Source organism: Brachyhypopomus gauderio, chromosome 16, assembly GCF_052324685.1.
Source record: "Brachyhypopomus gauderio isolate BG-103 chromosome 16, BGAUD_0.2, whole genome shotgun sequence".
NCBI classification, from domain to species: Eukaryota; Metazoa; Chordata; class Actinopteri; order Gymnotiformes; family Hypopomidae; genus Brachyhypopomus; species Brachyhypopomus gauderio.
Window position 1 is genome coordinate 21,618,837 of NC_135226.1, and position 26,078 is coordinate 21,644,914.

The window sequence follows — 26,078 nt, forward strand, 5'->3', positions numbered from 1 at the left end:
CGTGGGGAAATCCAAAAATAATACGACAGGAACACGAAGACCAAATACACAGGTTACCGAAAACACGGAACTATCGTAAGAGGTACAAGGGGCGAGAACTAAAGGGAAAACAAAGATACACAATAGCGAAATCACAGGAGAATATCATACGTGGAATCAGGAGACAGAGGAGGACGAGAGCAGGGAACAGAGAGGACTGCACAGGACTGGGGAAACTAAACACACTGAGATAAAGGAACGTGAACGAGGCACAGCTGAAGAACACTGAGGGCGGGGGCGCGGCAGACGGAGGGAACTATGGAAACGGGGAAACAAGGCGGGACAAGGGAGGAGGGCGGAGCTTGGCGTGACAATCTGTCTGCATTCTCCGTCCTATGAGAGAGAGGAAACCTTGAAGAGAAACAGAATTTGATCTGACAGTCAGGAGATCAACTGTCTAAAAACCTGTCAGATCTGTGGTAGTCTGCTTTGTCACTCTCTTTCTCTATGATACAATTGCTGACCCAATTCCACTACCATGGATGTACCGGATTTACAATTGCTGAGATTGAGAGGTCTTTACATGCAGTGCAGGTATGTAGAGTCATACTGCATCACTGCGGTGAGTGAATCAACAGGCACTGTTGTGTATTTTTACTATAAGGTGTCTGCATGTATTCCTCTTTGTGTCAACAGACTATGGCAGAGACAGACTGAGTCGATCACAGCATTCGGGGCTCTATCCCTGTCCCACCGCCACATGAATGAACATGAATACAAAATATAATAATACAAAATACAATACAGGACAAAAACGTGTCCAGGTTGTAAACCGCAGCAGTGCTTTCTTTAAGTTCATTGGTGGCGTTACCCCCTAAATCCTTCTGTGATGTGGGGGGTGTGGTGTTACCAATGGGTGGACACACTTGCTGAGAAGAGCATTTTATATAAGGGGGTTCACATTTAACATTAATTTCATCAAGTAACTTAATAGAAGACCCAGGGACAGCACGACCATGACGAGGCATGACTATACTAAACAAATAAACAACTAGACGAAACCAGAAACCACTACAGCGACACAACAGATGACTATAACGAACATACCATAGAACGCGTACAGATAAACACTCGTACTCACTCATGCACACACGACATACTCTGAAGCAAAACGCCTACGACTCTTTCAACAGCATAACACCATAAAACACGGACTTCACAACTATTAGCAATTAACTCTTAAACCTTATCGCTTAAACAATGATTCAAAAAGGAGACATAGTGAACCTTACACAAGATCTCAAACATAAGTTCTGACACTACTTTAATCATGAACCCCGAGGGTAGAGTTCAGACTACTGCTACATACACACACACACACACACAGGGGCGTGGCTACGAAACACACTCGAGAAAGACAGAGGTAGGTGTGACAGGCGGGGGCGGGGCCAAGTGTGACACATTTACATAGTTAAACTCTGTCATCATCACAGATCACAAAACCCTATAAAGATCTTTCTTATACGTTATTGCCCACACAGGCCAGGCAGACCCATATTAAATTTAATGAATATCTCCATTTGCAAACGTTAAATAGATAGATAGATAAATAGTTCAGTAGTAGTTCAGCTATTAGTAACTATGCATCCAAAAATATTACTGAGCTAAATATCTTCAATCCTATATCGCAAAAAGAGCTCACAACATTGATTAATTCGTCTAAGCCTACATCATGTATATTTGACCCAGTTCCAACCCGTCTATTTAAAGACCTACTCCCAGCCACTGCAGGGCCCTTACTTAATATGATTAACTCCTCCCTTAACCTAGGTTACATGCCCAAACAATTAAAATGCGCCGTAATTAGACCCTTGATTAAAAAACAGAATCTCGATCCGCAGATTTTTGCCAACTATAGACCCATTTCTAATCTCCCATTTATCTCTAAAATTTTAGAAAAAGCAGTTTCCAATCAGTTAAACCACTATCTCCAATCAAATAGTATCCATGAAAAGTTCCAATCAGGATTTAGACCAAACCACAGCACTGAAACAGCTTTACTCAGGGTAGTGAATGATCTACTAATATCGGCCGATAATGGGCTCGTCTCGTTCCTTATACTGTTGGATCTTAGTGCAGCTTTTGATACTGTAGACCACAACATTTTGCTGGATAGACTAGAAAACACAGTAGGTATTAAAGGAGTCGCACTCTCCTGGTTTAGATCATATTTAACTGACCGCTTCCAATGTGTAAGTGTTAATAATAAAACCTCTAAATCTGTGCAGGTTAAATATGGTGTCCCACAAGGGACAGTCCTAGGACCACTTCTATTCACACTGTACATGTTACCCTTAGGCGAAATTATGCATAAGCATGACATCAGTTTCCATTCCTACGCAGACGACACTCAGCTATATTTATCGGCAAAACCCGATGATTTAGGCGCAAACAGTAAGATTGAGAAATGTGTAGAAGAGATAAAACATTGGATGGCATGTAACTTTCTAGCACTAAATGCCGATAAAACAGAATTGATAATAGTTGGGTCTAGGGCTGCGAGAGACAAGATACATAATGCAGCATTGAATCTACATTCTTTTACTATAACCCCCAGCGCAGAGGTAAAGAACTTGGGCGTCACAATAGACCCAGATCTCTCGTTCGATACACATATTAATAATATAACTAGGGTAGCGTTCTTTCACTTGCACAACATTGCCAAAATTAGAAACATATTAAATATTAGTGATGCAGAAAAACTAATCCATGCATTCATATCCTCTCGTTTAGATTATTGCAACAGTCTCCTAGCTGGATGTTCTGGTAAATCGATAAACAAACTCCAGCTGGTTCAGAACGCAGCAGCACGAGTTTTAACAAAAACTAAAAAGTTTGATCACATTAGTCCCGTACTATCGTCATTACACTGGCTGCCAATTAGATTCCGTATTGACTATAAAATACTTTTATTAACATATAAAACGCTGCATGGCTTAGCTCCAGACTATCTTAGTGAACTTATTGAACAATATAACCCAGCGCGTTCACTTCGCTCGCAGGACGCAGGGTTATTAACTGTTCCTAGGATCAAAAAGATCACAGCAGGTGGAAGAGCCTTTTCTTTTAAAGCTCCACAATTGTGGAATAATCTTCCTGCCTCTATTCGGGACTCAGACACAGTCTCAATGTTTAAAACTCGATTAAAGACTCATCTGTTTAGTTTGGCCTTTGATTAATCTGTTACATATTTACTACATCTCGTATCTTTTCTCCGAGGTTCACCTGGAGAGTAACATTGCAGTCGGAGCCTACAATACCAGCATCGCTGCTCCGACACGGAATGAAAGCCTGGCGTTCATCAACAGACATTTACAGTGACAATATCATAACCCAGAACTTTCATTTTTACCTTTACTTAGTCTGATTGTGTGATTTGTGTGTGACTTGTGTATTTGTCTGTATTTTGTGTAATCTGTGTGTTAACGGGCCGCCCAATGGAGGATGGGTTCCCTTTTGAGTCTTGGTTCTCCCGAGGTTTCTTCCTATTCCCCACTATCTTAGGGAGTTTTTCCTCGCCACTGTCGCCCTTGGCTTGCTCATTAGGGTTCTGGACCCGTAGTATTGTTAACCTTTTAAATCCTGTAAGGCGCTTTGTGACAACATGTGTTGTGAAAAGCGCTATACAAATAAACTTTGATTGATTGATTGATTGATAAATGAATAGCAAGGCGATCAATTTTAACCTTGCTTAAATCCATCAGAAGACACAGAATGAGAGGGAGACATTGCTAGTAGCATCTGTAACCTCCCTGGAGAGCCATACAATTATTCCAACGATAACAATAATCTTGGAAGAAATCTGCATTAATCTGCGTAAGCTGTTGACAGTTGCCACGGTGAAGCTAGAAAGAACAAGGTCGCAGGTTTCAAGTCCTTTCATGATGTAGAGGAGGAGGAAGGTGAAAGGTCAGACTGCTGCTACATCACATATGTGGCATGAAAGACGGGTGACGAAGGATCTGATAACCATTCAGAAATGTCATAGTACTACACAGAATCTCATACGGTCTGAATTTTCAAAGAATGTTTCCATTTACACATTCATTCACAACATAGTATTATTTCTCCTGCTTTTTGTGAAAGAAACATTGTGTGCAGGATTTGCAGGATTTCTGAGAGGCCGCAGGTGTCCCATATCTAACGCATCTGCACACCACGATCCGCACACACACACACACACACACAGCTCCTTACACACACACACACACACACACACAGAAGAACAGAGTTTCAGCCTTGTTTTGCTGCAGATGAGTAACCGTCTCACTCCTCCACCAACACTGCTACTGGCACAAGGTTCCTGCCTCAAAAGCGATTAGACAAAAATGTTCAATGACCCTGTCTGTCTGTGCCGCAACAAGCCTAATCTCTAAACATTACAATTCTTTAACATGTTTAACCTGCACCTCCAGGCCAATGAGGCTGCTTCAGTGAGAATGTTCAAAATTCATAAAACGTCCTTTTTACAAAGTTCTATTTTGACTGTCACAAATTTTTATTACCATTGTTCATAAAAGAGATTATTAGAACATGCATTTTATTCATGCCAAAATAAGCACAGATAACCTAAGGAACAAAACAATCTTCCATTCAAACTGCTCAGTAGAATGGAGCTGACTGGACACTAGCCGATCATACGGACAGTTTTGGAGTATTCTGTCCAGTGTTCATTCTGTCAAATAAACATTTATGAGTATTTGAGTATTTCTGTCATAATGAAGACTAAACAATTACATTTATGAGCTACTTCTTGAAAAAGAACATCATGATAAATGAATATTACTAAATATAAATAAATATAAAACTCAAGACAACTACTAACACTGGAATTCTTGTCAAAATAAACTCTATTATTAATTTAGCAACTTCCACTCCACACAACCAAAACACTCAATATTATTATAAACTGTATGTGTGGTGAAAATGATCTTGCAGTATCCATCTATAAGCACAACCACCCCTCCCCCAAACACACACACACACACACACACACACACACACACACACACACACACACACACACACACACACACACACACACACACACACACACACACACACACACACACACACAGAGGCATGAACTGCTCTCCTCATACATTAATCATATCAGCCCAAGCTGTTTATGGGAAGGAGGTATCATCCATATCCTCCACTCTGATACAGCACAGCTGCACACAGACCCACACATGAACTGGTTCAGTACTGTGTGTGTGTGTGTGTGTGTGTGTGTGTGTGTGTGTGTGTGTGTGTGTGTGTGTGTGTGTGTGTGTGTGTGTGTGTGTGTGTGTGTGTGAGAGAGTGCGTGCGTGTGTGTATTAATATTTACATTACGTAGGGCTCAATAATATTTGTCATTAACTTTAACCCATCTGATGGTAATAACCAGATTATCAAACAGTGAAATACATGGCGAGAATGACCTAAACTATCACATGAACTGAGACATACGGAAAGGGAAAATGGACAAAAATACACAACTTGATACTAGTCCAATACTAATATAATTACTGAAATGTTACTGATACACAGTCTGATACTAGTCCAATACCGATATAATTACTGAAATGTTACTGATACACAGTCTGATACTAGTCCAATACTGATATAAGTACTGAAATGTCTCCGATACACAGTCTGATACTAGTCCAATACTGATATAAGTACTGAAATGTTACTCATATACAGTCTGATACTAGTCCAATACTGATATAATTACTGAAATGATGCTGATACACAACCCGATATTACTCCAAGAATGCACACTATACCTAAATAGCTGGATTCTGTCCACTGAGGTTAACAGGAACTGGTCACCCCACCTGTGATGGACACCGTAGTCTTGTGTTGCCCAGTGGGAACCTGCAGATTTAGGCAGGTTCCCCAAAATACAACAATTTACTTCCACATACCTGCCGCTTGAGAATGTCAGTGTTGCAGAACCCTGCCTGTCTTCATATAGTTCAGCTGCATTTCCCATATTCATGTTTCTGTTCATCAACACGTCCTCTTCAATCACTCATCTCCACAGTCAGCTTGTCCTGAAGCTTCAGTGTAGGAAGAGCAGACCAACGTGGAGCAGGCCCTCCCCACGCACCATCATCCTATCTAGCACAACAATATATACGACAGCTGGTAATAAAACCATCATCCCTAGGTGATGTAAAGAGAGAGAGAGACAGAGAGAGAGAAAGATATAACTAGCCAGAGAGGCCAGAGAAGCTTTAATTGATTTAATTCGGATCATTTGCATTTTTCCTGGTTAATGGAGGTTAACCAATATGTAAAACATCACTGTTGGTCTGTCTGACCTAAATGGCCCAGCGTGGAGAGTACAGCGGTTTATTCCTGTTGACATCTAAAGATATAAAAAGGTGTAAAACACATTTGTTGTCACCCTGAAAAAATAAAGGGTGCTGAATTTTCAGTACTATGAAAAGGCACAGAATGTGCTAAAGTCACATCACACTGTCCCGTTCTGTGTGCAAAGAAACAGCTGGAAAAATCTGTCCAAAGATGATACTGTCCCTGCACAGTATCATAATGCGCCATCATTAATACCACCCTAATACCTCAAACAGGTGCTTAGATATTTCCTTAAGAAACCACACGCGTTCACTTCAGCCTTAAGTATCACTGCGAGATGTGCTACAGTAGATTGAGATGCCCATCTCCACATGGCAGGGAGCACACCGCTCCGTTTCAGTGTTCCTGCACTGCACATGAACTCGCTGGGATTATGGAATGTGCCATATTTGTGCTGACAGGCTCACCGTTCTGGCCTGCTGCACTGGAACAGGCTGCATCTCTGGAATAATACGCGCTGTCTTAAAGAGCGTCCTGCTCCCTACAGCGGAGTCAAGTCCACGGAGAAGCCACGGAGTCATGGAGCCGGTCTGCACAGGAAGGGCAGACATTTCAGAAATGCCACTGATCTTAGATTAGAGCTACATTCACACATGACACACTGCTTCACAAAGGCCACAGACACACTCTAATCCACTTTCTTTAAAGCTGGATTTGTTCCACGCGTTTTGATCCTGTCCAGTTCTGGACTTGACTACTAAACCTTTCAGTCCTGATATGAGCAGAACCAGAGGGACGTGTCACTGGGACAGGACGCTGGGACAGGACGCTGGGACAGGACGCTGGGACAGGACACCCAGCAGTGCAGCACAAGCAGGTGTTTTATTTTAACAGGAAACCAAAAGCAGGCGGCCGAACAAGCAGCGAAACAAAAAGTCCACAGGTGGGTCAAAGCACCTAACGGGTAACCAGGCAACACGGAGGCTCGGACACAAGTGAGACGAGCACAGTCTGCTGCAGAGGCAAAGCGCTGAGGACCTGCAGGAGACCCAGGGAGGAGAAGACAAGAACGTCCCAGGGAGGAGAAGACAAGAACCACCCAGGAACTAACCACCCAGAACACAAGAACTAACCACGCAGTTGTTGGTTAGTGTGTGGGTGGCTGACTGGGGGCGGGTATCGGGGCGGGTATCAGGGGCGGGTATCAGGGGGTGGGTATCAGGGGCGGGTATCAGGGGCGGGTATGAGGGGCGGGTATCAGGGGGCGGGTATCAGGGGGCGGGTATCAGGGGGCGGGTATGAGGGGCAGGTATCAGGGAGCGGGTATCAGGGGGTGGGTATCAGGGCACATCTGGCGTTTTTGACGAAATACTGAAAATAGAAATACTGAAGCATAATTCACATCTTCAAAACAGCCTGACAACTACAAACTTAACATACTAAACTGTACCACACTTACATTTATGGCATTTGGCAGACGCCCTTATCCAGAGCGGCTTACATTTTTATCTTATTTTTTATACAAGTGAGTAATTGAGGGTTAAGGGCCTTGCTCAGGGGCACCTCAGTCATGGCCTCAGATCTGGGAATCGAACCCACGACCCTCCGGTCACAAGACCAGTTGCCTACCACCAGGCCATGACTGCCCACACTTCAGAGGCAAAGAGGGTAAATAGGGTAAAGAGGGTAGAGGGTAAAGAGGGTAAAGATGGTAGAGGGTAAAGAGGGTAAAGAGGGTAGAGGGTAAATAGGGTAAAGATGGTAGAGGGTAAAGAGGGTAAAGAGGGTAGAGGGTAAATAGGGTAAAGATGGTAGAGGGTAAAGAGGGTATATAGGGTAAAGAGGGTAGAGGGTAAATAGGATAAAGAGGATAAATAGTTTAAAGAGGGTAGAGGGTAAATAGGGTAAATATGGTACAGAGGGTAGAGGGTAAATAGTTTAAAGACAGTAAAGAGGGTAGAGGGTAAATAGGGTAGAGAGGGCAAATATGGTATATAGGGTAAAGAGGGTAGAGAGGGTAAATATGGTATATAGGATAAAGAGGGTAGAGAGGGTAAATAGTTTAAAGAGGGTAAAGAGGGTAGAGGGTAAAGAGGGTAAATAGTTTAAAGACAGTAAAGAGGATAGGGGGTAAATAGGGTAAATAGGGTAAATAGTTTAAAGACAGTAAAGAGGGTAGAGGGTAAATAGGGTAAAGAGGGTAAATAGTTTAAAGACAGTAAAGAGGGTAGAGGGTAAATAGGGTAAATAGGGTAGAGAAGGCAGTCCCAGCTCTTGTACAGCTGCCAGCTCACTTTCTAATGGGATATGACCTTCAAGACCATGAAAACTTCATCCAGGCTCGATATTAAGGACAGTGAACTTGATGGACAGCACTGAGTGTGAGCAGTGAGATCTTCTGGAGAAGAATTTGGGGCATTTTGCCCCTCCACGGAGGATCATGCTATGCAGGCTTATCAGCTGCAGGCAGGTTCACCAACGCTGCTCAGTGCAGAAAACTAGGACTGGATCAATTTAGCAAGTCAAGTGGGCAAAATTGGTGCCTGAAATAGTAATGGCAAGGTAAGAGATTGGGATGAGAGGGGGAAAAACGCCTGACGTTCCAGGCCAAATGAAGCTATTCTAGTTTCAAGTTCTCGCTAATCCTCTGTCTGTGATTAAAGCCCCTTTCGTGATGTCCTGATGTCACACTCCTGTGTTTCCAGAATGATGCTACAACTCATCAATAGATGAACCTTTCCTTTCATGTGGTTCTAAAATCAACCTTTACTTAATAGAAATTTTAAAATATTGGCAAATGTGCTAAAGGCAAGACATTTTTATTAAGTGATTTTAGATTGCAAAATAACATGAAAATAATTTTAGTAGCTTTATAATTTAAAATAACAGGCGGATGGTTGCTGTTGCTTATAACCAACTAGTGGGAGTTAGACACTGACTCGGAGGTCAGTTCCATCATGGTTGATTATTCCACTGAATGGCATTCACAGGTGACAGGCAGAGCGTCCCTGTCTTTGTGTCCTCCAGGGGCGATGCTATCATTTACACTACCATCCCACAAGATCAGGAACATCGCAGTAATTGCTAGGGCTGCAAGATGGACAGGCGTAATAAAAATTTATTTAAAGATAACAGCCCAAGCTGAAGCGTCAAATGTGACAGTCTCTCACGAGCCTGAGTGGCCCTGTGGAGCAGACGTGAGGAAGGACAACGACCAGCAGCACACGTGAGGGAGGACAATGACCAGCAGCACACGTGAGGGAGGACAATGACCAGCAGCACACGTGAGGGAGGACAACGACCAGCAGCACACGTGAGGAAGGACAACGACCAGCAGCACATGTGAGGGAGGACAACGACCAGCAGCACACGTGAGGGAGGACAATGACCAGCAGCACACGTGAGGGAGGACAACGACCAGCAGCACACGTGAGGGAGGACAACGACCAGCAGCACACGTGAGGGTCGGGCGGAGCAGAGGTGAAGGGGTTAATAAGGGGGCTGGAGATGGCGTCTATCTGTCACAAGAGGCTGAAACCCCACCAGGTGTGGTGGGCAGAAACTAGGGGTGCACAATATACCTGCGACCCACATTGTATTTACCTAAAAGGCCAATTTTCAATGTTATTATGTTATTTTACACTGTTAACATTGTCGGTTTCATGATTGGAATTTCAGCTGATTATTACCAACCAATAGTTTTCCGTCTATCCAACTAGTTAAGCCTTCTGTTTAGTTAAGTCTTGGGATTTTGCAGTTATAAGGAAAATGCTTATAATCAGGATGAACTGTCACATATGATTTCAATGTTGTCTTTTAGTTTTTGTTATTTTGTTGTTTACTGTCAAGAATTCGAGATGATGCAGATGTGACTAAATATGTGAGTAAAACCTCCAGGTTTATTGAGGTCAGTAGCATCCAAAATCAAAGATGAGAATTAGAAACAAGTCTCATATCAGGTGAATCAATGGCCAGAACAGAACAATAAAAGGTCAATAATAGATCAAATCTTGTAGAAATCAGACAAAATGAGACAGAACAACCCAAGCTGGAAAACTGCTCGAGAAACAGGGAACAATCACGGAGTGCGCTTGGGAAAACCATGGCAACACCTCGCAATGAGGGAGAGAAACAAACCAGATTACACAGACGGGTTGGCAGGTGGAGACAATAATCAGACAAAGTAGATTGTGTCAGGCACCTGTGATTGGCTGAGGAGTGTGGAGTGACATGAGGCCCAGAGAGCAGGGCGTGACTTAGACCAGGAGACGTGACATTTACTCACTGAGCGCGGTGACTGTGTAGCGTTGCGTGAGACTTTTCACTCACTTTCTTACGCCTGCACCAGCTGTTAACATTTAACATTTGAGAAAGGTTAAAAAAAATTTATTAATGATAGAACTATTTTTGTTGGTTAATTAATGAATTTTGTGTTAACCGCAAAATACATTTAACGGTGATGTCCCATTTACCTGTGATATGTCTGTGTGAAATTAATTAATGATACATTTTTAGAGTTTAACATTCTTATATTATAGTTTGAACATCCTTTGAAATACATAAAATGATCAGTCACAACAAGGTGTTAATTATCGGTTATCACATTGGACCAGCGACATGGTGGTGTGGCGGTAATCACTCCTTCAGGGCAAGAGGTCTGTGTGGAGTTTGCATGTTCTCCCTGTGCACCCCCACCTCCGGATAAAAGGGTAAAGAAAATGAATGGATGGCTCTTATTGGCCCAAGAACTTCAATATCAGTTCATCTCCACCAGAAAGCGAGGTGGACTGAAGTCTAATAAGTGCATGTGAGTTAAGGCGGATAGGAGTTTAATCTAGTGGGTATGAAAGCCTCTCTGTGGAGGTCCCCACCTGCCCCACCTGCCCCCTCCGCCCCTCCTGCCCTGCAGCACGGCCTCCTTAAGGCCCGATTAGCCTCAGGCGACCAGGGCCGATACGTCTGAGCTTCCATCTGGACGCTGCCGAATCAAACCCAGGGAGTGTTTTCTCACAGAGGACTGACAAAATGTACAAGCCCCATCCCATCTCGGCAACCGCTACAGTAGGTATTACAGGTGTGTTTTGCACCTTACAGGTGTGTTTCACAGGTGTACACCTGATACAAGCTGGGCAGCATGTGTTGTGAACACAAGGCAGTAGCGCAGACATGGCTGGGGGGGGTGGACCAAGCACTATTGGAGCTTTACATGTGGCCATGTGACTGCTGGCTTGAATATGGGCAACCAACAGCAGCCCTGTGGTCAACAGACTGAGCACTGATGAAGACCTGGAAGACCTAACAGGTGGGCTGTAGACTCTGGCTGCGCACAGACGAGGCGTTTGTAAGGAATAAAATCAGAGTGTGTGCAAGCGGAACAAGTCCAAATCTCAGACTGTCTGGTGGTCGAGGACAGGGAGAGCTGGACCACTACAGCGTCTGATTCACAAACGCGGCCCCCCCTGGTTGACTGTAAGGAGATGTGACCCCCCCCCCCCCCCAGGCGTCTTCATGCGAGTCTCATTATCGTGGTCTCTCCTCCTGCTCTCGCCTGCTGTACATCATCACTGCCCTCACCCACGCCTCACGAACATGACACCACCGAACCTTCTGACCCGCTCATCCGTGACGGGCTCCCGGCAGGGGGTATCTACACTTCTCCAACTCCCATACTTCTAAAAAAAAAAAAAAAGGTTGCAAACGCATCCATGCCAACTACACCGCTATTTGTGTAACGGATCAAACGATGAGGGCACAGGATTCGAGCTATAACAAAGCCATGTACGTGCACGCAGACGAGCTCTACGTGGGGTCTTTAACCTTGACTACAGCATTCCTCCCAGCAGGGTGCAGAGAGATGAGAAGGTTCAGGCCTACACACACAGCAACACACACACACAACACACACACAACACACACACAACACCTGTGCAGGTGGCGTGTACATGTGCACGTACGTAGGACTACTGGTGTGGAAGATGAGCCTTGGCTTCCTCTCACTCATTAGAGGAGACGACCTCTATCATTGCCTCCGCATGGAGTCAGGTCTGGCCATGGCATTTAACGCCCTGTAATCACTTAAAATTTTAGAATTATTAAATCGTATGAGTCAGCATTCGAGGAACTGAGTATTTTAGTAAATGTGGCACTTCAAGTTCACTGAATAGTTACTAGTAGAATTTTTATACAACTACAGTGAAAACTATGGTCACTATCTGCTTTTACAGGTCCAACACGTTCATGCCATTCATCTGAAGCATCTAAGTGCACCTCTCCTGTAATGGTGTAATTATCATATGCAGAGCTGAACACAAGTCACTGGCCAATGTAACCTGAGCCTTTTATCTGCTGTACATGAACATAAAACATATTTAAAGACTTTACCGGAAATAATTATTTTAAAGTGCAAGCAATAAAAACATTTATTTTTATTTTATACTGTTCTGAATATGTAGCCATATCATGTTTTGCACAGTTCTGCAAGTTATTTTGTGGTGAAATGCACGCTTAAGTAAAAACAAATCATCACAGCCAGTGATTCAGCTGGAAACACAAATCACCAATACAACAGATAATCAACACATTGATTTCAGCGGTGAAACTGCTGCAGTCTTAATGAACTGAAACATGTTTTCTTTTTTCAGCTGGTGTGTAATTTTCTGTGCTGTGTCGGGAGCAGACATAATTGTTGCAAGCAGTGGAGCACTGGCCTTCGTTTGTGAGGAGAACTGATCCCTGATCAGTTCACAGACACTCACAGTCTCATCTGTTCCTCCCTGTCTACCCAGTGGAACACTAGTGCTTAAACTACACAAATCGATGTAAACAAGAAGGTTCATCGAATCCAATTATCCTCAAAATTAGCTGTATTCTGTGGATTGTTTGTGTAGATATTAAACACACTTTATAAGACTATCTGGATTTCAATTTCTGAGTTGCACACAACCTGCCTTATGCAGGCAATGTGGTTCAAGCTAAATCTTTGCAACAGCATCAAATAAATACAAACCCATGAACAGACAACGATTCACACATCTGTAGGGAGGCAGAAAAGAACTTAGAGCCTCAACTCTATGATTACAGGCCTGTTTAAATTTCAGTGGTGAAAACAACCTTAAAATAGCCTAATTCTAATAACATTATAACAAAATGATTATAATTTAATGATTTTATATATAACATGCATGAGACACTGAGAATGCTCTATCCACATGTTTGCTGAGGGGCGATGAGAATGTACATGTTGTTAAATGTTCACTCACTCAGATATGAGGAAGGGATGATTAATAACATGGAGGATTTCGGCAATCCCATGTCAGGGAATAAATTGAAATTGTTAGTTCAGCCTCACGGTTATCCAGTCTGACCCAAATATGAACAAGAGAAATAACTTTTGCAAGGAGGAAAATGTGTATATTCTGTCTGCTTTAAAGAGACCTTCGTAAGACTAAAACCATGGCATTCTGTAGCAGTATTTAAAGCACGTGTGTTGTTTGGGTTTGGTGTCGGAGGGCACTGTCAACAGGTAATAAACATTTGCCCAAAATCAGAGCAAACACACACCAACCTAGTGTTCCAGTTCAACTGTCTGCCATGTGCCTTTTTTTCTTCATTCTGTCCCTCTAGTGTAGCCACGCCCCCTCATTCAGGTGTGTCTTGCTCCTCTGCTATTAGGTTTCATAAGTCTCACCTGTACCTTGATGACTCCTCCCTCTGAATAAATCCCTTCTGTCTGTCCTCAGTGTCAGTGATCGTGTATCTGGATGTCTGTGCGCATGTCCTTACATGTTCATTCACCAGTTCATTTACATTCATGACACAGTCTCACACCTGCTTCAACCACACCAGGGTGACCCTGATGGAGTCGAACACCTCCACCTGCTCCAACACGAACCCAAACGGCTCATCCACCCGAGATGCACAGCAGAAGCAGAAAGCTTGCATTAACATTTATGATGTTGCATAGTATCAGGACGTCCAGTATACATAATGTAGTGTAGTGTTCACTGGTCTGCCGGATGGCTCGTCCCGAGACCTCCAAGGTTTCTTTGCTATTATTGCCACTTGCTTCCTCATTAGAAACCTGCTTCCAAAGTGATGTGTAAAAGTGGGTGTGCCACCATGTGCTGTATAAAGTGCTGTATAAATATATTTTACTTAATGTATTCGGATAACATTCATGCAGGACATGGTCATGTCTGCTGTAGAACCAGGTGCTACTAAAGACCTGAGTTTGACCTGACGGAGCAGTGTGTGTGGAGGTTATACTGGGGTCAGTCTCTGGGGTGGTGTACTCTGGAGGTTAAACTGGGGTCAGTCTCTGGGGTGGTGTACTCTGGAGGTTAAACTGGGGTCAGTCTCTGGGGTGGTGTACTCTGGAGGTTAAACTGGGGTCAGTCTCTGGGGTGGTGTACTCTGGAGGTTAAACTGGGGTCAGTCTCTGGGGTGGTGTACTCTGGAGGTTAAACTGGGGTCAGTCTCTGGGGTGGTGTACTCTGGAGGTTAAACTGGGGTCAGTCTCTGGGGTGGTGTACTCTGGAGGTTATACTGGGGTCAGTCTCTGGGGTGGTGTACTCTGGAGGTTATACTGGGGTCAGTCTCTGGGGTGGTGTACTCTGGAGGTTAAACTGGGGTCAGTCTCTGGGGTGGTGTACTCTGGAGGTTAAACTGGGGTCAGTCTCTGGGGTGATGTACTCTGGAGGTTAAACTGGGGTCAGTCTCTGGGTTGGTGTACTCTGGCTGAATAAGTCAGCACACCTGCTTTCTGACAGCTATTCTAGTTGATTTTGGATCCACGTTTGTAATCTACACAATCTACACATGTATGTACATAGCACTGTAGTGGCAACAAAATCCACCCCAGACACCACTGCAAAGCACCAAGCACAAGCCACCTGGCACACGTAATACTCCGAATAAACGCGTACAAACAGAAACAAACCAAGAAGGGATTCAGAAAACTTGAAACGTGATGACAATCTGTGTCTTCCCTAAGCAACAGCGAAACACCATGAAGGATTTCACCATTTCAGTCTGGGCACTGACAGGGTTCTTTTCTGATTGCCTCATCTTAATTGGGGCAAATCCACAGTGTCAGAGTCAGAGTGATGTGTCACCGGTGAAGACAGACGTATTTGGATTCAACAGCATTTATACGTTACTGATACGGTGCAGTGGGTGGCATGGTGGTGTGGTGGTTAGCGCTGTCGCCTCACAGCAAGGCGGTCTGGGTTCGATTCTCATTCTGGGCTGCTCTGTGTGGAGTTTGCATGTTCTCCCTGTGCCTGCGTGGGTTTCCTCCGGGTACTCTGGTTTCCTCCCACAGTCCAAAGACATGCGTGTTAGGTTGATTGATCACTCTAAATTGCCCGTAGGTGTGAGTGTGTGTGTGCGTGTGTGTTGGCTATGCGGTGGACTGGCGACCTGCCCATGGTGTACCCTGCCTTCGCCTGGAGATGCTAGGATTGGCTCCGGCCCCCCCGTGACCCTGACTAGCGGGATTAAGCGGTTCAGATAATGGATGGTTGATACGGTGCATTTGTAATTCATATCACTTCATTTCTGTCAGAAGTAAAGACAGTATGCTGCCATGAATCACCCTGGTTTGACTTTAAAAGAGGCTTGGGACCAGACTCTCTGAATCTGTGCCACGAAGGATTAAGGCAGTTCTGAAGGCAAAAGTGGGTCCAACCAGGTACTAGCAAGGTGTACCTAATAAAGTGGCTGGTGAGTGTATGTACACCATACAGATTTTGATTCTATGCCTCCTGTTCACAAGTCAGTTTGCTGTCATCCGTTCCAAGCAAACACACATTCAAACAATATTTCCAAAGGATGACAGTCATCTAAAGTCCAATTCTAAAATCAATCTCTTCCACAGGTATATTTAAATAAACCTAATTGTCATGGTGAGGGGGCCGGGTCGCCACCAGAGGGCGCGCATCCCGGTCAGCAGCCGATCCCAGCAAACACCCCCGAGCACGCAGCCACTCCTACCATCACAATCACCAGAATACTGATGCACCTGTTTCTTGTTACGTTGCTCTTTTTAAGTCCGCAGGTTGTCCGGTCCAGTGCTGCACATTCACACTACGAGCCTTACTGGACCGTCAAGCGCTGTCTCAGAGTCCTCCTGCCTGTTTACATATTCAGAGTCTCTGCGTATTGCCTTGCTTTCTGTCAATATTCTATTATGGAGAATAAACCCCCGTTCATTCCACCTGCGTCTCCGGCTGCCTCTGTTACGACGCCTCCGGCGTCACAGAATGTGCAGCCTGAAGCTGCCGGAGACGTGGGGGCTTCTCCACTGGAGGTCCTAGCTCACCAGGGTCTCCTGCTGGGGAGACAACAACAAGAGCTCCAGGAGCTCCGCGCGCTGATGACAGGTCTGACGACATGCATGCAGACGTTGTCTGTACAGGTGCCTGCATCGACCATGTCAGCTCGATCCCCGAGGGATGCGAGGGGTTCCTATTGCAGTGCAAACTGTACTTTGCGAGCTTGCCGTCTCTCGGGGACGCTCAGAAAGTCGCGACCCTCGTATCCCGCCTGAAGGGCCGGGCTCTGGACTGGGGAGCGGTGCAGCTCTCGAGTGAGGCTCTCTGCTTGCGAAATTACGAGGACTTCGTCAGCGAGTTAAAGGCGGTCTTTAACCACCCTCGCCGAGGGAGGTCCTGCGGCCAGAGCCTGCTGCAGTTGCGGCAGGGAAACCGAAGCGCTGCAGAGCATGCTTTGGAGTTCTGTACCCTGGCTGCCAGGACGGGGTGGAACGAGGCCGCCCTCATCGACGTGTTCTTGGCGGGGTTGAAGCCTGACCTGAGAGCAGAGTTGAGCTGTCGGCCCGAGGAGCTCGGGTTTAATCAGGTCGTGCATCAGGCTATCACCTACGATAGGCTGTTGCAGGAGAGAAGAGGAGTGGCGCGCGTCGGTACCCCCGCAGGCTTCCGTGTCCACACCACCCCAGGAGACTCCCACAGCAGAACCCATGGAGATGAGGAGGGGGCGGCCCAGGGTGAGTACGTCCGTTATGGGAGGTTTGTTGACTTGGGATGCTTCGGTCTCTTACGGGGTGGTCTCTCTTAATACCTTCGCCCTAGTGGACTCGGGAGCCTCGGGGAACCTCATGAGGAGGAGCGTCGCGGAGGAACTGGGGGTGCCCTTGAGAAGACTGGAGGAGCCACGCCGCGTGCAAGCACTGGACGGGCGGCCTGTGGGCGGGGGTTTTATTTATCACCACACTGCACCAGTCACGTTAACCGTTCAGGGTAGAAGTGAACATATTAGTTTTTATGTCCTCCCTTCCACACGTTATCCCCTCACGTTAGGTCTCCCTTGGTTTAAGCTTCACAACCCCGTTATCGACTGGCCCACGGGTAGGCTGCTGAAGTGGGTAGAGCCTCTCCAAGGCACTCGGTCTCCCTCCCGTGTGTTCGCGCAATCCACCAACGTAGAGAGCCCTAACATCAGCACCACTCCGGTCATTCCCGCTCCGTACCAGGATCTAGCGGAGGTGTTTAGCGCTGCCAAGGCCACCCAGTTACCACCCCACCGACCCTGGGACTGTCACATCACCCTCAAGGCAGGTACTACGAGGCTCTCGCTCAGGGCTATATTACTCCCTCCACCTCTCCCGCCTCAGCCAGCGTCTTCTTCGTAAAGAAGAAAGACGGCGGTCTGAGGCCATGCGTAGATTACCGAGGGCTCAATTCCCTCTTAGTGAACTTTGCCTACCCGCTGCCTTTAGTGCCGTCGGCACTGGAGCAGTTAAGGAGGGCTAAAGTCTTCACTAAACTGGATCTACGCAGCGCCTACAACCTTATTCGCGTACGTGAGGGTGATGAATGGAAGACGGCGTTTAGTACCTCTACGGGGCACTACGAGTATCGCGTCTTGCCTTATGGCTTGGCGTCTGCTCCGTCGTTCTTCCAGGCGTTCATTAATGAGGTCTTAAGGGAGTATCTGAATAGATGCGTTGTCGCTTACATCGACGACATTCTGATCTATTCTCCCTCCCACGACCAACATGTGCGTGATGTACGGGCAGTTCTGGGCACGCTCTTGCGCAATCGGTTGTATTGCAAGCTCGAGAAGTGCGAGTTCCATCTCAGCGAGATGAACTTCCTAGGCTACACCATTAGGCCAGGCTCTGTGCACATGCAGCACAGGAAGGTGGAGGCGGTCGTGAAATGGACGCAGCCTCACACACGGCGCGAGCTGCAGAGATTTCTGGGCTTCGCGAATTTCTATAGGCGGTTCATTCGCGCATATAGTCAGATCGCAGAGCCCCTTACTGACATGCTGAGAGGGGGAGGAGTTAAGCTTCGCTGGACAGAGAGATCTACGAGAGCGTTCAACCAGCTGAAGCAAGCGTTTGTCGACGCGCCAGTTCTGCACCAACCGGATCCTAATCGTCCCTTTATATTGGAGGTGGACGCGTCGAACGTGGGAGTAGGCGCGGTGTTGTCACAACGGCCGAAAAAGCATAGCTCCCTCCGTCCTATAGCTTTTTACTCTAAGAAGCTCACCGCCGCCGAGCGCAACTACGGGGTGGGAGACCGTGAGTTGTTGGCTATGCGTAAGGCGTTCGGTGAGTGGAGACATTGGCTAGAGGGAGCTAAGCATCCATTCACCGTGCTTACTGATCACAAAAACCTGGAATACATCAGGACCACGAAACGGATGAACGCCCGTCAAGCCAGGTGGTCTCTGTATTTCTCTCGTTTCAAGTTCCAGGTGACATACCGGCCAGGAGAGAAGAACCAGCGTGCGGATGCGCTGTCTAGATCCTTTCCTGGCAGTACGGAGTCTACGAGCGAGGAGCCGGTGCTTACGCCTGAGTGCGTCGTGGGAGCTTTGGAGTGGCAGATCGATCGGGAGATCAAGGCAGCGAACCCGCATCCAGGTTGCCCGCCGCACCGTAAGTACGTTCCCCCCGCGCACCGTAGTGCCCTCATCAGCTGGGCTCATACGTCAGTGGGGACGGGGCACCCAGGGGTGTCTAAGACGGCTCAGTTGTTGGGGGCTCGCTACTGGTGGCCGGGGCTGCACCGGGACGTACTGCAGCAGGTGGCGTCCTGCGCGGTGTGTGCGCGGTGCAAGGTGCCACACACTCCTCCTGCGGGTAAGCTCCTCCCTCTCCCTGCACCCAAGCAGCCGTGGACGCACATCGCTTTGGACTTCGTCACGGACCTCCCCCCGTCCGAGGAGAACACGGTCATCATGGTGGTGATAGACCGGTTCTCGAAGATGGTTCGCTTCCTTCCCCTGCGGGGCCTGCCCACTGCTTGGGAGACTGCGGATCTTCTGTTTCGACACGTATTCCGGCAGTTCGGTCTGCCTGAGGATATCGTGTCGGACAGGGGACCGCAGTTCACCTCGCGTGTGTGGCGGGAATTCCTGTCCAAGCTGAACATCACGGTGAGCCTAACCTCTGGTTACCATCCGCAGGCTAACGGACAGGTGGAACGCGCGAACCAGGAGGTGGGAAAGTTCCTGCGCGCTTACTGCAGCGAGCACGCGGACACATGGTGCGCCCTTCTGCCCTGGGCCGAGTACGCACAGAACTCCCTCACACATTCCAGCACGGGGATGACACCGTTCGAGTGCGTGCTCAGTCGCCAGCCGCCGCTCTATCCTTGGAACACCACGTCCTCAGACCAGCCCATCGTCGAGGAGTGGTGTAAGAGGAGCGAGCGGGTGTGGGAGGACACCCATCAGCGGCTGAAGGAGGCGATCCGGCGTTTCAAGAAGAAAGCCGACCGTCGGAGGGGAGAGGCCCTATCTTATCAGGTAGGGGATAAGGTGTGGGTCTCCACCGAAGATGGACGCCTGGGCAGGAGAGGTAAACTGGGGGAGAGATATGCCGGCCCGTACGTCATTTTGAGGCGGCTTAACCCAGTTACATACCGCATCAGTCTGCCCGAAGACAGACGTGTGTCACGTGCATTTCATGTGTCCGCTCTCAAGCCATACAGAGCAGGTGCATTGGAGGAGGCCTCTACGTCACGGCCGCCCTCGCCGCTGCAGTTATCGGACGGACCCGCGTACCTCGTGGAGAGGTTACTGGACTCGAGGCGCAGAAGAGGTGGCTTACAGTACCTGGTGGACTGGGTCGGATACGGACCGGAGGAGCGCTCCTGGATACCGGCCTCTCAAGTGGTAAGCCCCTCCCTTATCGCCGACTTCCACAGGGCACATCCAGACCGGCCAGCTCCGCGGCAACGGGGAAGACCGCGTGGGAGTCGACGGGAGGGGTCCTTGGGGGAGGGCTCTGTCACGGTGAGGGGGCCGGGTCGCCACCAGAGGGCGCGCATCCCGGTCAGCAGCCGATCCCAGCAAACACCCCCGAGCACGCAGCCACTCCTACCATCACAATCACCAGAATACTGATGCACCTGTTTCTTGTTACGTTGCTCTTTTTAAGCCCGCAGGTTGTCCGGTCCAGTGCTGCACATTCACGCTACGAGCCTTACTGGACCGTCAAGCGCTGTCTCAGAGTCCTCCTGCCTGTTTACATATTCAGAGTCTCTGCGTATTGCCTTGCTTTCTGTCAATATTCGATTATGGAGAATAAACCCCCGTTCATTCCACCTGCGTCTCCGGCTGCCTCTGTTACGACGCCTCCGGCGTCACACTAATACTGCTATAGAAGTGCCTTATTATATACAGAATTCTGCTGTCCCTCAGCAATACCAATTCACCCTTCTTAAGTGAATCCAGTCAAATATCTTCAGGTAGGATTTGCAAAATACGAAAATGAATCTTCTTGCTGACCACAGAACCTCCACCCCAGAAGATCAGACATAAACTCAGTATAGAGACCCACCACACTGAAAACACTCTACATTAATAAAACTCAGTATAGAGACCCACCACACTGAAAACACTCCACATTAATAAAACTCAGTATAGAGACCCACCACACTGAAAACACTCCACATTAATAAAACTCAGTATAGAGACCCACCACACTGAAAACTCTCCACATTAATAAAACTCAGTATAGAGACCCACCACACTGAAAACACTCCACATTAATAAAACTCAGTATAGAGACCCACCACACTGAAAATACTCCACATTAATAAAACTCAGTATAGAGACCCACCACACTGAAAACTCTCCACATTCATCATTTAGAATCTCCCCCTGCTACCACCATGTATCCCAATCTGACAATATTCCATATTCAAAACACGGAGGAAAAGGTGAACTCACTATTTTAATCTTGTCGGGTGATATTATAGTGAGTTTGAACCTTGTACTTGCAGGACAATTCATGGGATTATAATGTCCTTTGATTTCAACGGTGCTAAAGAATAATCTTGACAGTGCACACAATGGCTCTAGAAATGAGTTACCTGGACAGATTAGTGCACCTTTTTCCAGCCCATAAAGTAGCTGGAAATAAATTAATTAATTTGCTATGCCAAGAAAAGTATTATACACATTATATATACATATATAAATTACAATATGGGTTAAAAATTGTGACATTTTAATCAGTTTTATATGCTGGAATGAATCTCTGCAGATAGAGAAGTTACCTACAGGTTTAACAATTCTGCATAATTTGTCCCCTTTTAAAATTCTTACTACACATTTCATTTCATTTTTCTCTGACTGTAGAGCATTTCTCAAAGAATCATTACCAGGTACAGAACAGTAAGTGTATTTCTCAGATGTCATACAGACAGCAGTATCACACTGGCTCACCTGCAAACCACACACACCTCTCTCAGAACCTTCCGCCTACGTCTCAGAAGGAAACTTTTATACCAATAAACATGTTACTGTCATCATTAACGGCAAGTCAATGTGTCACTGTTTATGAATGAGAAAATATTTAGCCATGTAGTCATTATGAAGGATTTGATCACAATGACTGAAGATGTGCTGGTCGCACTGTGTGATATATGGCCTCTCTGTGCTAGTCACATTATTACATGTAGGAGACAGGATTCACACAAATACTTTTCCTGTTGGTTACCATGTTTTTGGGACACAGAAAAGAATAACACTGCGTTTGTACATACATCACACACACATCACCCTTCACATGTGAAAGTCGAGATTCCCCGGAGGGCAGTTAATCTGTTCAGGACACACTTACCAAAAAAAAGTCTAATATAAATGTATAACAGATGTATAACAGAGTATGAGAACTGGTTCAACATTTTGAGTGCAACGACTGATACAATTAACTAATGCCTACATGTTTTACGGGGGTAAGACAAGTCAACAGAAAACATGTATAACATATTTTTATCAACATAACTAATGTACGACATTACAATAACAATAATTTGCATGAACGTGTGTGAGGAGTGAAAAATTACTTTATGGTGTACACAAGCTGAATAAGTAGTTTTGAGAACTTCAGTTCTGATCGAAGAAATGTACCCGAGGCTAAGAAAAACTGCAATCATTTTACACTTTAATCACGACTGTGTTATTTCAATGAGAGAGAGAGAGAGAGAGAGAGAGAGAGAGAGAGAGAGAGAGAGAGAGAGAGAGAGAGATTGCTATTGCCAGAAACATTCTCCAGCTCTTTTTTTAAACTGACATATTTCTTCTTGACAAGAACATGTACCGGGCTGAGTTTATTTATCTGTATAGTGAGTTTAGTCCTACATGAAGTTAAACGCATCAGTTATTAGTCCCGTTAGAAGTAAAGATATAAGACTAAAGTGTCCTCGCAGTGTCCTCCCAGTGTCCTCGCAGTGTCCACCCAAACGAGCTGTTACATTCACCCTCCACCACCCAGACAGTATCCACGATCTTACCTGGGAACACCCGCACAGTCACACCCAGCAGGGACACAAGTCTCCACAACGCCGCTGTCTCCATGTCCCCGCACGCTCGCGCACAGACATGCAGGGGGACACTTCTGTCCTTCACCGCTGGAGAACTAGAGGGACAGTCCTCGCGCACCTCCTGAGACGATTACTGCAGACTCCTTAAGGAGAGGACAATTCGCTCATTGAGTTCATGTTCTTATGGACCGTGTTGGACTCGCGACTCGCTTCGTCTTGGTGCACCGACGTCTTGCGCTCCAACCCTTCTCCTCGCGCGCCACGCCTCCTTCTCTCCACAGGTGATGCGCGCGCTCTCACAGATTCCCAAAGTGCAGCGCCGAAAATCAAGTTTTTTATTAACAGTCAATATTTTTCTTGCACATAATTAAGAATGAGATGTTTAATTACACGCTCTCGTGGTAAGAGAAGTGCATGGCCGTCTAGACAATCGAATTAAAGTAATTACAGCCTAGGTCACTAATTAGAACCTCTGCGTGGTCGCGTGCGTGGTCGCGTGCGTCGGTGCGTGACGTTGGACTTATGGGTGCAGGAGGAAGCGCGCGCTGACCGCTCATACGTCAACCCTGTCGTCTGGACGGTTTCCATAGAAACGTATATCAGAAGTTCAGGCATTAGGATTGGTCGATTAGGGCCCAGGTGAGCTGAGGGGCGTGGTTAGGTGGTTTGTTGTAAGGTTCGTGGTTAGCTTGTTTGAGACCAGGGGCGAGGCTAGGGTATTTTTAGTGGTGCTAGAGCACCACCGTGAAGTTGCTTAGCACCCCCTGGCTCAACACATTTTTTAAATATTATATTTTGCAAAAAACTTGCTCTGCACCCGCGCAATACTTTGGTATTGTACCTCTGTGAGCACTGGGGGCTGGGCACCCCTAAAGACCAGATCCTAAAATCGCCCCTGTTTGAGACTAACAACTTTCTGTCTTGAAATACTGTTAAACGATTAAAAACAGGAATAAGGCAAACTCGTGAATCTGATAAACTTTTTTCCAGTATTAGAATAGGCTTTGTGTTATAAATTCTATAGTAGAATAGACAGACAGACAGACATCTGTAACAGGCAGATGTGCATTAATGCAATATAATTTGGGACAATTATTTAGTGTCATAATATGCAGTGCACTGTTTCATAGAATAGTGTTGGTTAACATGTGAGAGGTAAAGGGTTTGGAGCAGCTCACTCAGCTCAGTGTCTGTGCCACTAACATCTGGGATTGTTTTATAAAACATCTTGTCATTCTCACAGCACTCTCACAGAAGTACATTTCAGAAGATGATTGAGTGTTTCTCACAGTATCAACCCTAATGCATATTCACATTTATATTAATAAGATGGATATATATTCACAGTAACTATGCAATGGCTGGAGCCAGAATTTAAATAATTTACTTTGAAAAGCATGCATTTTTCATGTCACAAGGTATATTCTGATATGTTCTTTTGTCAAACATGGTCTAATTTTAGCGTGAGCTAATCGGACAGGCTTGTCATATTTTGACCTAGAGGAGAGTTAATATCAGCCTACTCAACAAACATGGCTGTGGTGCTTCTTTAAGTGTCAGCTCTGTAGACCTCAGTGAGTTGAACAAATGGCCTTAAATACTAGAACCCGTCTGTTTGTAAAGTGGAATATTTACCCTCCAAGGAAAACAAGAGTTTAAAAACCTCTTAATCAGGTAAGAGAAAATGTAAGTTTCTCCAACAATTTCTCTCCATCATTCTCTCAACATTCTCAGCTGTTTGAATGTTTTGTATTGGTTGCAGGGTGGAGCACTTTTACAAGCTTAAACTTCAATATGAACTATTCATGACTGACAGATTTCACAGACGTGTTTGTTATGATTGTTGCTGTCATTTTAACTGATCTAGAACATTACTCATCCAGAAGATATCCTGTACAATTTCTCTGACAGGTGCACACAGTCATTTAAAGCTACTGGTTCAGTCTTCTTGTTTCTCTTATGAATTTCTAACAGGAGCATGATGGGAAATAATCTCCAAAGGAATCTAGTTGCAGTCTTGCAACTTGTGATCCCCAGTCTAGATATAACTAGTCTGAAATTAAAACCTCTGTGATTAATTGATACGTTGTATCTAAATGCGAGAGGTTGTCAGACTTTGGTCTTTTAAAAGTATTTTCAGGACTTTTGCAAATTTCGGTTTCTATATTCTATCAGGTTCTTTTACAGTAAAATATATGGCGTGGTGTCTTCCACCGACCTATGAGTCTCCTCTGCCATCTAGTGGTGATGTGTTGATATTACGCTGTAAACTTTATTTTTTTTATTCAGACACACCTACATAAAGCCAACATAGTACAACTGACTAACTGCATTGCTTATTTTCTTGCTACTTATATGGACTGCATATTAGAGTGAAAGATTGAAGAAACAAAAACAGTGAGAGAGAGAAACAGAATGGGGGGGACAGAGATGTAACCTGTACAGTAAAATAAAGGAAATACTTACACCCTCACAAATGAAAGCTAAACATTTCTTGCTGTGAATGAACAGAGAAAACATGGCCACATGCTATGAAAGTGTATTATGTACAATAAGAGATTGTAAATATACATATAAATGTTTAATGTGATAATCGAGTGGCTTGGCGAAGTATAAAACCCTAATTAACTTCTCACACAATAGTCCTCGTTATAAAACAATTACACTTATGTTTAATTTTATGATCATGTGCACAGCCTGTTAAACACAGACAACAGGTTTCCCGTGGCTGGAAGCTCACCCCCTTCACAGAAGCAGGCTTTAGCTTATGGCTTAAAGTACAAAGAATTGGTAATCAATTTCAGAGTGAAACGGCCTGCAGGAGGAAGTGCTGTGTAATTGGATTTTGAAAGATCAGACACAACCCACTAGCAGTGGAGCGTCCAGGCCAGACAGAGAGTCACAGCTCAGAGCGATTTA

The 26,078-nt window shown here is 45.7% G+C and overlaps 1 protein-coding gene across 1 annotated transcript in view; it reads right to left on the reverse strand.

Moving 5' to 3' along the window:
- The window catches only part of esamb (endothelial cell adhesion molecule b), a 41,618-nt gene extending 17,978 nt beyond the window's left edge, over positions 1-23,640 (reverse strand). Inside the window, exon 1 of the mRNA XM_076977419.1 lies at positions 23,130-23,640. Coding sequence (XP_076833534.1) covers positions 23,130-23,193 — 64 coding nt within the window. The 5' untranslated portion in view covers positions 23,194-23,640. The remainder of the gene's footprint in view (positions 1-23,129) is intronic.
- Positions 23,641-26,078: the final 2,438 nt, after the last annotated feature.